This window comes from Mercenaria mercenaria, chromosome 5, assembly GCF_021730395.1.
Source record: "Mercenaria mercenaria strain notata chromosome 5, MADL_Memer_1, whole genome shotgun sequence".
Classification (NCBI taxonomy): domain Eukaryota; kingdom Metazoa; phylum Mollusca; class Bivalvia; order Venerida; family Veneridae; genus Mercenaria; species Mercenaria mercenaria.
In genome coordinates this window covers 96,837,062-96,851,228 of record NC_069365.1, presented here as the reverse complement: position 1 = coordinate 96,851,228, position 14,167 = coordinate 96,837,062, and the positions used below count along the sequence as shown (strand labels likewise).

Genomic DNA, 14,167 nt, shown 5'->3' with positions numbered 1-14,167 from the left:
ATTTCTTGTGATATCAGCTATAACTTTACTTGGAGGGTTTTCATTTCCAATAGCCACAGATGACAATGCGACTACACAAGCTGCAAAAAAATCAATTATATTAAACATCCACACTTGTGTGTGTACAGAGACGTATAGTTTTCTCTTGTCTTTTATGTGTTTGTTTTTAGCCTTAATGGGGTCTTCTTTATTTTTTTACTTCTACTTTGAGTTTTTTCTGTATTACATACCGCCGCTTTTGAAAGCATTAAGTATCGCAGGGATTCTTATGGTGGGGATTATTTTTTTTGAAACGACCCTATTCTTATTAATCTACTTTTGTCCTATTTTCATTGTCTAGATTTCATATGACAGTGATCTGTTCTTGTTTTAATAAAATTTTGTTTAGGAAAAGGCCAGAATACTGTAACAGAATAAGCGAGTAAACAGCTCAGTTTTCTAAAACATAAATCGTACTTCGATCTGATGTAATTTTTAATACTTTCATCACCGAATTATTATTAGTTCATGTTTGTTTTCTCTCTCAACATTTTTTTCTTAAATGACGACTTTCCCTTCAGTGACACAAAACATACATCTTTCATAATAAATATGTTGAAATATACTTTTTCGAGAAAAAAAATCATCTTTTTTTTCAACTAAAAATATATTCTGTTCGCGGCCAAAATTAAGAAGTCAATTCACAGTTCACATTTGTTAGAGAACGATTGCAATTGCAAATACAAGAGTGCCGAACCTTCCTTCCTCCGAGCAAATATATTTTAAGCTTATAAATATTCTTCTTAATGATCGGACACTCATTTCCTGCATATTTTGACTAATTCAAATTGCCATAACTCTAGAGACTTCTTATCGATCGATCTTTGCCGAAATTTTATATTGATACAGTCCGTACAGGTATTCCTTTGCTTTATTTCCAAGAAAAGTACTCTAGTTATTGCGCAGACATCGTATTTTTTTTTCCGAATTTTGAATAATTTAAGTGCTTCAACTCCAGAGCGACTTAAACTCTATCTGATTATCTAACTTGGCTGAAGTCCTATGAGATATTCTCATGAATATTCTGACTAAATTTGATGTATAATGGGGAAAAAATTCTCAAATTAGATAGCGGGCAACTTTGTGGACGCCAATACTTACCAGACTTCCCGCGACCGCAGGTTATTCCATAGTACGACCCGCTTCACCGGCGCGTATAAGAAATAACGTCTTTTGCAACACTGGCCCCAGGTTCACAAAACAATTTCAGTCTCAGCCGAGTTTGATAATGAAACTCTATTTGTCATATATATCTAAAAAGCTTGTTTGAAATTAAATGTTATGTTAATGGCTATTTTTAAATAACTATTCAGAACTTATAGCTAGTCTCAATTGCAATTTAACCTTATTTTTTTTTAACATTGGGCCAGATAATTAAAATGTACGTATATATTATATAAAAAATAATTAGTGTCCCTGCTTAAGTGATTTGTTACGCCTCCGGCCAAAACGACTGGCGGCATGATAATAAAGTAATAATTGTTATGAAATTATGATAAAATCATCAAGTATTTGAATAAAAATGTGAAGAAATATACTAGAAATATAAAATTATAGAATGTCCCTATTAGAAATGAAATATTCAAACATGGTTTCATTTGCTGAAGGAAACCAAACATTGACTATTTAAAGGTACAGTGTATATAAGACACAAATTTCATATCTAAAACTCATGAACAATTACTTCATATAGTTTATGCAAAGATAAAGTTAACAAGTCTATGTGTATTTACATTAATGTGCATTAGGTTTTAAATTGTAAACACAATATGACGTGTTACATGTTAAGATAAACACAGTATAAATATGTACTACTACAAAAAAATACCTGTTATTTTTTTTCTTTAATAATCAACTATAATTACTGCATGCCATTTTATTATGTCTGTAGCTCTTTATGCAAATTTAATTTGTATATTTAGTAAAGTTAAATACATTTGATGAGTACTTCATACATTTAAAGCAGATATCGTAAGTTTAGATATTTTAGCGAAAGATGACCAGTGGATATCTTTAACAATCACGGTATTATTAGTTTTTGGAGACAGCGTATATCCCGTATACTGTCACCAACAAGCAGTGTAACCATTTTATCTTGCCGACTACCTTTTACATCCTCGCTGTACTGATTGACACAATTTTTATATTTAATTTAATAAAGCTACTTACAGTGCAGACCGGAATCCTGAAATCTTACCTGGTTTTCATGCTTTGATTACAGTTGATTAACACCAGCCATAAAATGAAAAATGAACTGTATTTTGTCAGAATCACAAAACACAGAAGCTCATTTATACAGGTTATGAACTGGTTTAATAGACGATGTCAGAAATGTCTTAAAACTTCCGCTTTAGTCCCGTTTCCTGTTAATTCCTTTATCTTGCAGGTAGATTAAATGATCCTACAACAAACTGCTGTCTTACAAATGTGTTAATTACTTTGCTTTTCGATGATTTTACTAAAACAACATTTCAACCTGTCAACGGCCAATCGCGGCCTTGCCATACAGAGTTACTGTTCTTCTATATAATTTCCACTCACTTCACGAACCTAAATTAGATAGGAAAAATAAGAGCGGCAAGAAAACACTATTTTTTTTTTATCTCGGAAATGATATCTATAGCTTGGGCTTATAATCTGACTTGTTTTAATTACCCTAGCGATGCGGCAGCCATTTTGTTTTTAATCAAAATTCATATCTGTAATGTTCTAGCAGGACTTGGAATATATCCTGTCTCCACGTGACGTCTATTGACCAATAGAAATGCAAGAATCTTGTAGGAGGCGAGATAAAGTCCGATATACCACGGCTAAGTTTTTGTTTGTTTGTTTTTGGTTTAACGCCGTTTTACAACAGTATTTCAGTTAGAGATTCTATCATTATTCTCATTTATATACATACATCATATAAAGCATTATGGCACATTCATAAAAATCACATGTATATAACCGCTCAAATTTTGAGCTATATGAGATGAGTATTTCAGTTATGTAACGGCAGGCAGTTAACCTAACTGGTGCTCCTTGATTCTGTACCAGTACAAGCCTGTTTTCCGCAAGTAACTGTCAACTTTTCCATATGAATCAAAGGCGGAGGACGAATGATTACAGACACAATGTCTTTTTTTATCAAATCGTCACGGAGAACATGCGCCTCGCCCGGGACCGAACTCGGGACCCCGAGATACGTAGATTTACGCTCTCCCTATCGAGCTTAGCGAACGGGCTTAAGGCTCAGAGTTCAGATGTGTAGGGGCGCTATTTACAAAATAAATATTAAGAAGGCCTTGTTTTTCTGAACCTTTCATCCTCAACCAAAAATGCTGATAAAACGAAAATTTAATATTAAAGAACTTATATCTCTAGTTTGCTTGTAGACGCAATTGAAGAGTGACAGGAAATGGAATTATTTTATAGTGAATCTTTGTATTGTTCAAATCTTGCATCTGTTGCCGTTTTTTCGCATTACATTCTTTTTTGTAAGTGTCTCTTATTTTCGCATACTATCGATAGTACCTCTAAATTAATCTATACCGACATTATGGCCAGACAGTGTTATTCAAAGTGAAGTTTAGGATTGAAATAAGATCTTTAAAAACTAAGCCGTTGTACTTTAAAGAAGCACACAGGATAGCTACAAAAACATCACACCTATTTCAGGCGAACTGTTTTTAAACATAACTGCATGCGTTTATTTTCCCTTATAAATGACATATTTTTAATTAATGATAATAATGTTAAAATTAAAACGAAATCAATTAACTTGAGATGACATGTTTTCGTTGAACTTTATTGAAAACTTGCAAATCAAATACAGTTTTGTTTTTTGTTTTTCTTTTTTTTTTTCAAAATAAAAATTATACTCCGTGACCAACGAGGAAATAGTGTTTGTCATGATCTTATGTTTTCATGCTGGACACGATTGATTCTTTCTTTGCGAACAGTAGATAGATCATGTTCAGCCTGTACATCCGTACATTCTGATCAAGATCTGCAGTGTTCACCATTCAGTCGATATCGTTTTGGTAAGCACCTTTTTAACAATTAATGGTACTGTTCAAATTGAAAGATGGACAAGTTCATTATAGAAATTTAGAAGGGTGTGGGGTAATTTATGTGACATTGTTCAACTTACCTAGGAGCAATATGTTCTCCATTTGTTTGTCGAATAGTCGCGGAATCTGATTTCACAACACGTACACTATATCCTGAAAAAAAAATATAAAATGCAATTTAATTGGAACGAAAAAAAATAGTAATCTTAAAAATCTTGAAGCCGATAATATGAAATGTATAATCGCTTTTTACAGATTTATGTTTACAGAAATGTATAATATACTTATTTTCCGATTAAAAAAGAACATGAAGAAGATAAATGTATTTGCAAGCGTACTGATCTGATGCAAGAAATTAAGGTAAATAAATATTTGAAAAATCTTAAAGACAAAATATTTATTAACGTGGAATATAATGGTGACCACACTTTAAGCACACATAATACATTCAGCCTACAGCAATTCTGTGACAGAGCTAAATCGTTTGCTGTTTCGTTTTGAATAACTAAGTCAAACCGAGTTTGCTACTGTTTCGCTTGGTTGCGTGCTATGCTTCATCGAGTTTTAAAGCTAGGCAGACTTTCAGTCAAAGAAAATATATGAGGTCATAATTGACACTTGATAATTTTAATTCAATCGAAATAATAAAACTCTGTTTAGTTATATTATTTAGACAGTGCAGTTTATATAAACTAAATAATGTGTTTCTAGTCGCTAAACCTTTGAATTGCAATTGCAGTTAATGCTTTTAACATCTAGTCCTGAGGAATGCCTGAGCAATTACTGTAATATGATTTCAAAAAGACTGTATTAATACCTTGAAAACTCTACCACAACATTGTAACCTACCAGTTCCCTAACAAGAACTTGATGAAACTCCTTCGGATGATACAGGCAGAATACAGGCCATCCCGAATTAATCTGTTTCCTCTTTATTCAGAAATGTACTCTATTATTTTTCCTTAGAATGATTTTGACAAGTTTATTTCCAGCCTCTCTAAAGTTTTGTCGTTTCGTTAAACCATGGCTGCTTAATTTCAACAAGTTGATTTTCAGCCTCTTTATAGTTTTTTCTCTTCATTAAACCATGGCCGCTTAATTTCAACAAGTTGATTTTAGCCTCTTTAAAGTTTGTCTCTTCATTAAACCATGGTTGCTTAACTTAAAAAACATTGTTATCGAAATCATCATATGCGTGTATAGCGAAAGATATTAGATGAACATTCATGTATCGAATTTGTAAGAGACTCGGCAACTGAATCAACATTTTCGTTATTACGTTCTTGCTCAATTATCATTTAATACGTACTTTTGGGAAAAAAATGCCAAAACTAGTTTTCATTTCTTTTTTTCCCCATTTAATCATGGTATTTTCTTAAACTGACAAAAAGTCAAAAAGAAAAACCTCCTACCTTGCTAAATGCAGCTGTGTGCAGCTAACCCAATGGAAAGAATGAATTTAGTTTTTTATTTTTCTTTTACAGAGCCTACCGTATATAATTACTTATTGATAAAATCATAATGGAATGTATTTAATTTTAATAAGTAATGTAGTTTTGTTTTCTTGTGTGTGTTTTTTTTTTAATTTAATTATTTTGTTTTAAGTTGACAAGAGTTGAGAAGAGTTAAAAAAAAACCTTACCTTTCTAAATGCAGATATGTGCAGCTAATTAAATGGAAATAATGAATTTAGCTGTCAGTTTTCTTATGCCAAGGCTAGTGTTTATAAATACTAAATGATAAGATCATAATTGGAATTGGAATTATGAAAGTATTTATTGCGCCGCCGGCTGCTAATACGACTGTAGATTGTAAAGATCGAAACTGAATGATAACATTTAGGTAATACCCGATTATAGTATAGTTAATAATATTGTTATAGATAATAAAATTGAACAAAACTGAACCTCGCATACAACAAAATACAAAATAATTTCAGGGTTCAAATGTGAATTGTGCACATAGTGTTATGGAACATTGTAATGATGCTAATTATGTTGAAAGCCACGCTATCATTAGTGCAATTATAGCAAAACTACAAAATCTTATGAACATAAATTTTAAAGAATTAGTGGACTGTTTGCACTTAGTACAAGTAAAAATGTTGAGTAGAGTATGTATAAAATAACTGTAAAATACTCAAATATTTTGATACTTGTATATTAATTATACCATAAAATATCTAAATAAGATAGTCTAGATATTAGTACAAAGAAATGTTTTCTATCTGTTGCATACAACTCTTTCATACTGTAAGTCTGTTAACAACTATTTAATGTCCGAGTTTTCACTTTCTTCCAATATATCTGAATCTGGAAAGCAGTCTCTCGCTGCCTTTTCACGAAGAATATCTCCGAAACACTGATAGAATTCTGAAGGTAGGGTTCCATCAGATACAAGCAAGAAGAAGTGTCCTTCTTTGCTGGAGCAATGGGAAGTTTCGCATTGTAGATACACAGGTTTTTTAGCTCCTTCCCTTGATGATTTAGTTTCATACAGTTGTACCCTCAAATAATTAAAATTGTATAAAACATATATATTTCAATGTTAATCTTTTTGAAATCTTATCAATTAGTTTGCCCAGTGGAACGTTTTTTAGTCCCTTTTTGACATTTGGGTGGAATTCATACGTTGCAAAACGCATTTATCAAGACAATCTCTCACTACTCTCACTAGTAAGTCGACTACAACGTATACATAGTATCATTCCCCCCCCCCCCCCCCCCCCCCCCCCCCCCCCCCCCACTCCCACCATTTTACTATCAATCTCCATTTGCATAAGTCTACTTTCTTATAACTTTTGCTCAATGGTTTTAATGTTATTGTAATTTTCTAACCCATGCACTAATGCTACAGCGATTTTCCTCTTCGCAACAAACAGAATCAAAACACACATGCATTACTGCCCTAGGACCGCATTTTATGTATGTCAAAAAGCAAGTTCCATCTTCAAAAGTTCACTAGAGCCTCTTTGTTTTTCAAAAACATTCAGAACATGGTATTGGTAAAGGAATATGGAACGATTCTTAATGATGTCTAAACTTTTTACCTTTCTCGCTCTATTTTTCAAGTATGTTCCTGATGAAACAGTATAAAGTGTTCTGTCAATAGCTACGCTTCTTGTTTGATTCTGTATACACTGGGCTTTTATTAGCACATAGACGGGGCAATTCTGATACTCATTAGTTATTACTCAATTGCTGTGTCTTGGTCAAATATGGACTGCTAGGATTTTGTTTATCGCTAGGATTTCTTACATTTTCTTTGCAAGAATTGTCAGCTTCGCAAATATATTCCTGTTGGTTATAAAATTAGTTTCTGCAACAAGCTTTACAGCAGTGAATTAGGGTGAATTTCCGTTTTCCATTTCATCAATGGATTGTTGCTCGGTTATCTTAGACACCAATTCCGAATCTTCTTCTAAAGTGCCATACTGAAATCAAGGCACAAATGTATATTTAAGCTGCGGTGGAACATGTTATACAGGTGTCCTCGGTTACATAGTATTGTTTGTTTGGTTTGGGTTTAACACCGTTTTTCAACAGTATTTCAGTTATGTAACGGCGGGCAGGTAACCTAACCGATGTTCCTGGATTCTATACCAGTACAAACCTGTCCTCCGCAAGTAGACATGAATCATCAGAGGCGGAGGACGAATAATTTCAGACACAATGTCCTTTATCGAACTGCGGTCCACCCGTACACAATGTATATTATTAATATTGATTTAACTCAATAGCTGAAACATGTTATGTTGAACGTGTGATATTAGAGTAAAATGCCATTCTTGTGTTTAGGCCTGTGACTTCTTGCGAATCGTCAAAGAAAGAATATCTCAATAAGGTATATACCAAACAAGCATTTTTACTTCTTAAAAAATAATAATAATAAAAGCAAGAACCAAGAGAGACGCATTGAATCATTATCAATAACTCTAAGACTTATCAGTAGAATATTAAATATTTGCTTTGTTTATGTGAGAAAAGTAAAACATATTGACTAAAATGATTTAATACACTTGAATTCTAAATAAAATATGTCAGTTTTTCTTTATCAGAGCATTATCAGTTATGTTTGTGAAATTGTGCGACCTACTTAATGTTTAAAGTGTTAAGACATTGACCCTGTGTGGTACAAGACATGTTCTCCAAACTTACCAGTACGATAGGCGTACTGACCTACTTTTGTATCTTGTATATAAACTTTCCAAATTTTGTTATCGCAAAACATGAAAATTATTTGAAAGTAAATACATAAAGATTTATCATAGTTTAAAACCATGGGGTCCAAGTTGAACTTCTTTGTCGTTTTGAATATCGTAGCATTTTTCAAAGAAATGAGCGGATTTTTACTGCAGCCTGATGCGGACACAACTGTTCATGTAAACTGCGGAAAAGTACGCGGTGAGTGGTCAACGACAGACAGTGGATTTTCGTTCAAAGGAATTCCATATGCTGTTCCACCCGTGGGACATTTAAGATGGCGGCCACCGATTCCAGTTCGCACGGAGAACAATAACTGCTGGACAGGAACTCTACAGGCTCGACAGTTTGGAAGCCCATGTGTCCAGAGAGATTCAGTGAACATTTCGAATGTAATTGGAAGCGAGGACTGTCTCTATCTAAACGTTTTAACACCGACATTGGATACCCATGCCAAACTTCCGGTAATGTTTTGGATTCATGGCGGGTACTTATTGTTTGGAAACGGAAACCAGTATGATATTGGATATGCTCCGACCCTGGCATTAGCTAAAAAACTAAATGTTGTCTTTGTCAGTATAAATTACAGGCTGAATGCTTTTGGTTTCATGGCGTTAGAGTGGCTAAAAAATGGCTCTTCAACAAACACTTCCGGTAACTATGGTTTCATGGATATGATAGAAGGACTGCGTTGGGTTCAGGAAAATATTCACAGTTTCGGTGGTGATTCAAGTCAGGTGAGTTAAATCTCATTCTTAGTCTGACATTCATTTACGAGGCAAAAATCTAAGGTCATTTTCTGTTCTTTAGCACATACTCCAGTGCATACATTTCATGAAATTGAGAGACAAAATGTTGATTTAAATACTAGTAAATGTATATCAGTAACCAACTCTTAAAAGGTTATAAGAGCGAAATCCAGATGAGGGTCTTTAATACACAATCGAATAAAGGTTTTGAGAAATTGTTGAAATGTTTTCAGACGAAGAGTAAAGTGTTTTCGGCTCATTAAATTATAACTATCTAAATCATTGTTCATTTTAATATTTGATAGGTACACTTGCGTGTTTTAATTATTTTCGTCTAGGTGACGGCTTTTGGCCAGAGCTCCGGAGGAACATCGCTCATAGCTCTACTTTCCTCGCCCCTTTGTAAAGGTCTATTCAGTAAAGTGTGGATGTTGAGTGCTTCACCAGTTATGAATAAAACAGCACCAGAAGCATTTAAAGATAATGAAATCTTTATAAGGAATGCAGGATGTGGCGACGTTTCGTGTCTTTTCAACCTGTCAGCTTCGAAAGTGATTACTAGCATACCGTGGGACGTTTATCCTTACTGGGCCATGGACGATTTACTAGCGTTACCTGAACGTGGGAGGTTTGACGGTGCTTTGGCCATTGTAGATGGTATGGCTTTATACATTCTTCCTCAAAATACACACAAACTGAAATCTTGCATAAAACTACTTTTTTTTCACAGGCTCCGCCCATGGATCCGCTCATGTACCGCCCATGTATTAACGGGAAAAATATCATGTATTAACAAGCGATTCACCTGCTGTTACTACCTGATTTTTACTTTGAAATGCCTTGAGAAAGACAAATATCTATTCCTGCGCGGATTCTACGTCTTCTTTCTTCCATAATAACGTCTTTCTCTAGCATAAAAGATGCATATTTTGTTGTATTAGTTCACTGTCCTCTCCTCTACAGAGCTCCTCCCTCAGTTTATGCCTACTCCCTTTTCAACTTGGCGTCTGTTCAGGTTTTGTCGATTACCGTGAGTGTATTGAATCGCGTGTTTAACGATTTTTTGTTCTCAGGAATCATATCAATAAATTTTAAAAGTATCACAAAATTCATGTAAAATTTGAAAGGTTATCAATGCGTTTGTAATCCTCCGTACTCAAAGTAAGTGTTCATACTAAAAATAACTCGACTTTGAAATTATTATTCTTGAAATTTTGTTCATGTTTACCGAATTTTAAGTTATATTATGCAAAACTAAGGGTAATGTCATGTTTGTAAGAGAAATAAAAAAGGCATTTTAAAGCCTTCAATATATGCTTTTTGGTAGTTTTGATGATTTGTGGGCATGGATATTTAAACATGTTGAACAACAGAATGGAATCATGAGGTCATCACATATGGAAACAATACATTTAGTCATCATGTCATGTTTTTATGTAAGGATATAGGCAATACATGTTTGTTTTGTAAATTAACGTCTGCAGAAGCCCTTGAAATATATTTTTGGCTGAGACCAAACTTCCCCGCGGGCTTCTGCAGACGTTAATATACACACGTCGATACTCCCTTAATCAATATTCATTTTATTTTGGTATAATTATTTGTGGTCATTTTAATGAAATTGAATCTCTGTAGACAGAAATGAGAGAGAAAAAAAAACACACACACATCTTCATCATGCACTGAATATATTTTCTGATGTGATATATTAAGACCTGGTTGTACTGGCTGCGGCCGAACAACAGCCACAGTGCCCTCGCAGAAGATCCTTTAATAACTGTTGAGTAGACATGAACTATTATGTTCATGTAGCATTATAGCAGCCTAATAGTAGCATATGTAACTGACTAACTTCAGAAAACATTATCATTTAATTTCATTTATACATTTCTTCAGGATATGTTCTACACGAGACACCATTCGAAGCTTGGGCACGGGGAAATGGTGTGGACGTACCAGTGTTGATAGGTTTGAACCAATACATTTATTAAATTTATTTGACATTGGTCATATGTTTTAGCATTTAAATTAAATACATTATTGTTTAATTAATCTATTTTGGTTAACCTCTCTTCCTATTTCAAGTGCGTAAAGTTGACGAGACGTTCGACTTTGGACAATTGAATAGAGAACGACCTTGGACATTCAACGCGTAAAGTTGGCGAGAAGTCCAATGTCGGTCTGGGTTTGAATGTTCAATGTAATTCTTGTTTTGAATATCCGATGTCGTGCTGGGTTTGAATGTCCAATGTCGTTCTTTTTTCGAATGTCCAATGTTGTTCTAGGTTTAAATGTTAAATGTCGTTCTGGGTTTGAATGTCCAGTGTTTTTTTTTTGTTTTGAATGTCCAATGTCGAATGTTTTACTTCTCGCCAACTTCACGCTTTGAATGTCCATTGTCGTTCTCTGTTCCAATGTCAAATGTTTTACTTCTCGCCAACTTCACACAATTGTATTTTACATTTTGTCTATCGGTAAAGTTGAGGAAAATATATATTCTCTCCTTCGACAACAATCCACGGACCCTATCATTCTGCTTGTCTGTGGTTGATTTATGTGTGTTTGTGTTTATTAGAATACACACATTTGCACTATTAAAATTATTATTGTACGACGCGATTGGTCTAAATTTACCTCATATAGTCACCAGTTTCAGATAATATATAATTAATTCAATGTAAGTTTTACACTTCATATCACTTCAGAATATATATTTTATATAAAAAAGAACTGTGTTTTACAATCCATGATAAATTTTTATCACGCCGAGCACTGGTTCCCTTTCCGCCTGTAATCAACAGATTTACATGTTCTGAAATAGATTATCTTCCAGAAAACATTAATAAGTGTATAATATGTTTTATCACATGTTTGACGTCGCGGGAGTGTAATAAAGCCATTAAATAAAAATGATAATACACTAGTGTAATAAAGCTTTGACGTCGACGTCATTTATAGTAAAGGCGACGTCGGTCAAATTGTCTTGTTTATATAGTAAAAGAAAGTCGATTTTTTGATGTTTCGACAAGAAAGGTTAACATGTGATAAAAAGAATATTACATTTTTGACTTTCCATATTGAATTTATTAAACTCGTTGAATAAAATTGATAAAATGCTCGGCAGAGCCTCGCATTTTATAATTTTATTCAACTCGTTTAATAAATTCAATATGAAAAGACACTCATGTAATATCCTCTATATATAAATTTAAATACATCTATTACAGGAAGCACGGCCCAAGAAGCTGACCAGTCGCCTGTTCCGGTTGAAGTTCTTAACTGGACATGGAGTACAAGCGAATATAGAGACCACGTTACAAAGAAACTGTGTAACTTCAGTGACATAGTGGCTAACGCAGCTTTGAATTTATACCCAGAAAATGCCTCTACGCCGGAGTTTCAGCTTACAACTATGATCAGTGATCTACGAGTCAACTGTGGTACGAACTACTTGGCAACTGTCATAGCAGCTGGAATAATGTCACCAGTTTATCGATACGTTGCAACGTACTATACGAAAGGTCAATCAGCGACACCGTTTGGTACCATGTATCCAGTAAATTATGCTTATCACGGTATAGACATATTTGGCTTTTTCGGCACAATGAATAATGTTTTAGCAAATGGCCGCGGATCAAATGATACAGTATGGGAAGATCGAGTGCAACGTGAAATTTCGTCCTTCGTTAAGACGGGAAAACCAGACACAGCTGACTGGCTACAGTATCCTGATAGTACAGCTGAACTTGATACAGAAACCAAAGCTTTTCGCGGTTACCACTCATCTCAGTGTGAATTTTGGCTTCAAAATGGATTTTTCTCCTACTCATGGATTAACTGATTTTCAGTCAGTATCAGACCACAATACAGATAAATGTTTCAACTGAAAATTTGTGCTAACTATCTATTTTTACGTTTTCATTCTTTATTTGGAGCAAAAACAAGTACATGTTTATGTTTTGTCATTGTTGTAGTCTGTATTTCTGATTTATTATGTTAAATATGTTGCAGACAAGACACAATATCTCCTTTTAATGAATTTAAGTCAGTTTCAGGTACGAATAAGAAAGAAAAAAATAAATGGTTAATATGTAGATTTCCCGGAAGCAAGGAACACTGCAAACACGACCAGAGCCGTGCAACACAAAATAGTCCCGCAACAAATAGAAACTAGTGAAAAGATATAGCGGACAGGTTGTTTCAAAAATCAAACAAATATACTTTAATTATACTTAGGTTCAACAGAGAGGGCATAGTAATAAGATAATGATAAAATAACTTGAGAAACTAGATGTACACAAACTGAAATGAGATGCGTCTTATAGATTTAGGAACAACATTCTTTCGTTGTAATTAATGAAAATATTGTCACAAACGAAAGCAAGAGGCACTAAACAAACAACTTAGGTGCTTTAATTTGAGACGCAAATACATGTAGATGAAAATATAATTACGCAAACATAAGGTAGTAGTAACTGTTCATATAGAAGCAAGTGTAACGCACTGAAAATACTTCAGTCCTGACCAGGATTTGAATCTGGAACCTCTCACACTTAAGACGACACTATACCACGTCGCTATAAAAGCTAGCTCATATAGCAAGGCAGTATAACCTACTACACAAGCTAAACACATCACAGAATCAGTTGTGATATTGGACATATATGAATTACAAATGACCTCCGTGGCCGAGTGGTTAAAGTCGCTGACTTCAAATCACCTGCCCCTCATCAATGTGGTTTCGAGCCTCACTCGGGGCGTTGAATTCTTCATGTAAATAAAGCCATCCAACTGGCTTACGGAAGGTCGGTGGTTCTACCCAGGTGCCCGCTCGTGACCTGGAAGACCTGGGGTTTTCATCCACCATCAAAGCTGGAAAGTCGCCATATGACCTATAATTGTATGGGTACAACGTTAAACCCAACAAAAATAAAAATAAAATAAATAAATGAATTACAAAACAATAAAATAAACACATATATAATGCTTTTCCCTGTCCGTGTTCAGTGAGAACAGAACGGCCTAATTTATATACATTGGACATTGACATGCAAAATTAAGTCACATTGTGTGAACACACTTTTCATAAAAGATTATCTTGTCTTTATCATATGTGTACTTT

The 14,167-nt window shown here is 34.1% G+C and overlaps 1 protein-coding gene across 1 annotated transcript; it reads left to right on the top strand.

Moving 5' to 3' along the window:
* Nucleotides 1-8,308: 8,308 nt before the first annotated feature.
* LOC123559262 (para-nitrobenzyl esterase-like) lies at nucleotides 8,309-13,010 on the top strand. The gene is made up of 4 exons (XM_045351062.2): nucleotides 8,309-9,033; nucleotides 9,384-9,702; nucleotides 10,942-11,013; nucleotides 12,273-13,010. Exons 1-4 carry the CDS (start codon nucleotides 8,374-8,376, stop codon nucleotides 12,884-12,886), a joined length of 1,665 nt encoding a protein of 554 aa, XP_045206997.2. The 5' UTR covers nucleotides 8,309-8,373; the 3' UTR covers nucleotides 12,887-13,010.
* The last annotated feature ends 1,157 nt before the right edge of the window (nucleotides 13,011-14,167 follow it).

Excerpts from the sequence above, each read along its gene's own strand:
- LOC123559262 (XM_045351062.2), top strand. The coding sequence starts at position 8,374 with ATGGGGTCCAAGTTGAACTTCTTTGTCGTTTTGAATATCGTAGCATTT. Across the intron at positions 9,034-9,383 it reads TCGGTGGTGATTCAAGTCAG|GTGACGGCTTTTGGCCAGAG; the intron begins GTGAGTTAAATC and ends ATTTTCGTCTAG. Across the intron at positions 9,703-10,941 it reads TGCTTTGGCCATTGTAGATG|GATATGTTCTACACGAGACA; the intron begins GTATGGCTTTAT and ends ACATTTCTTCAG.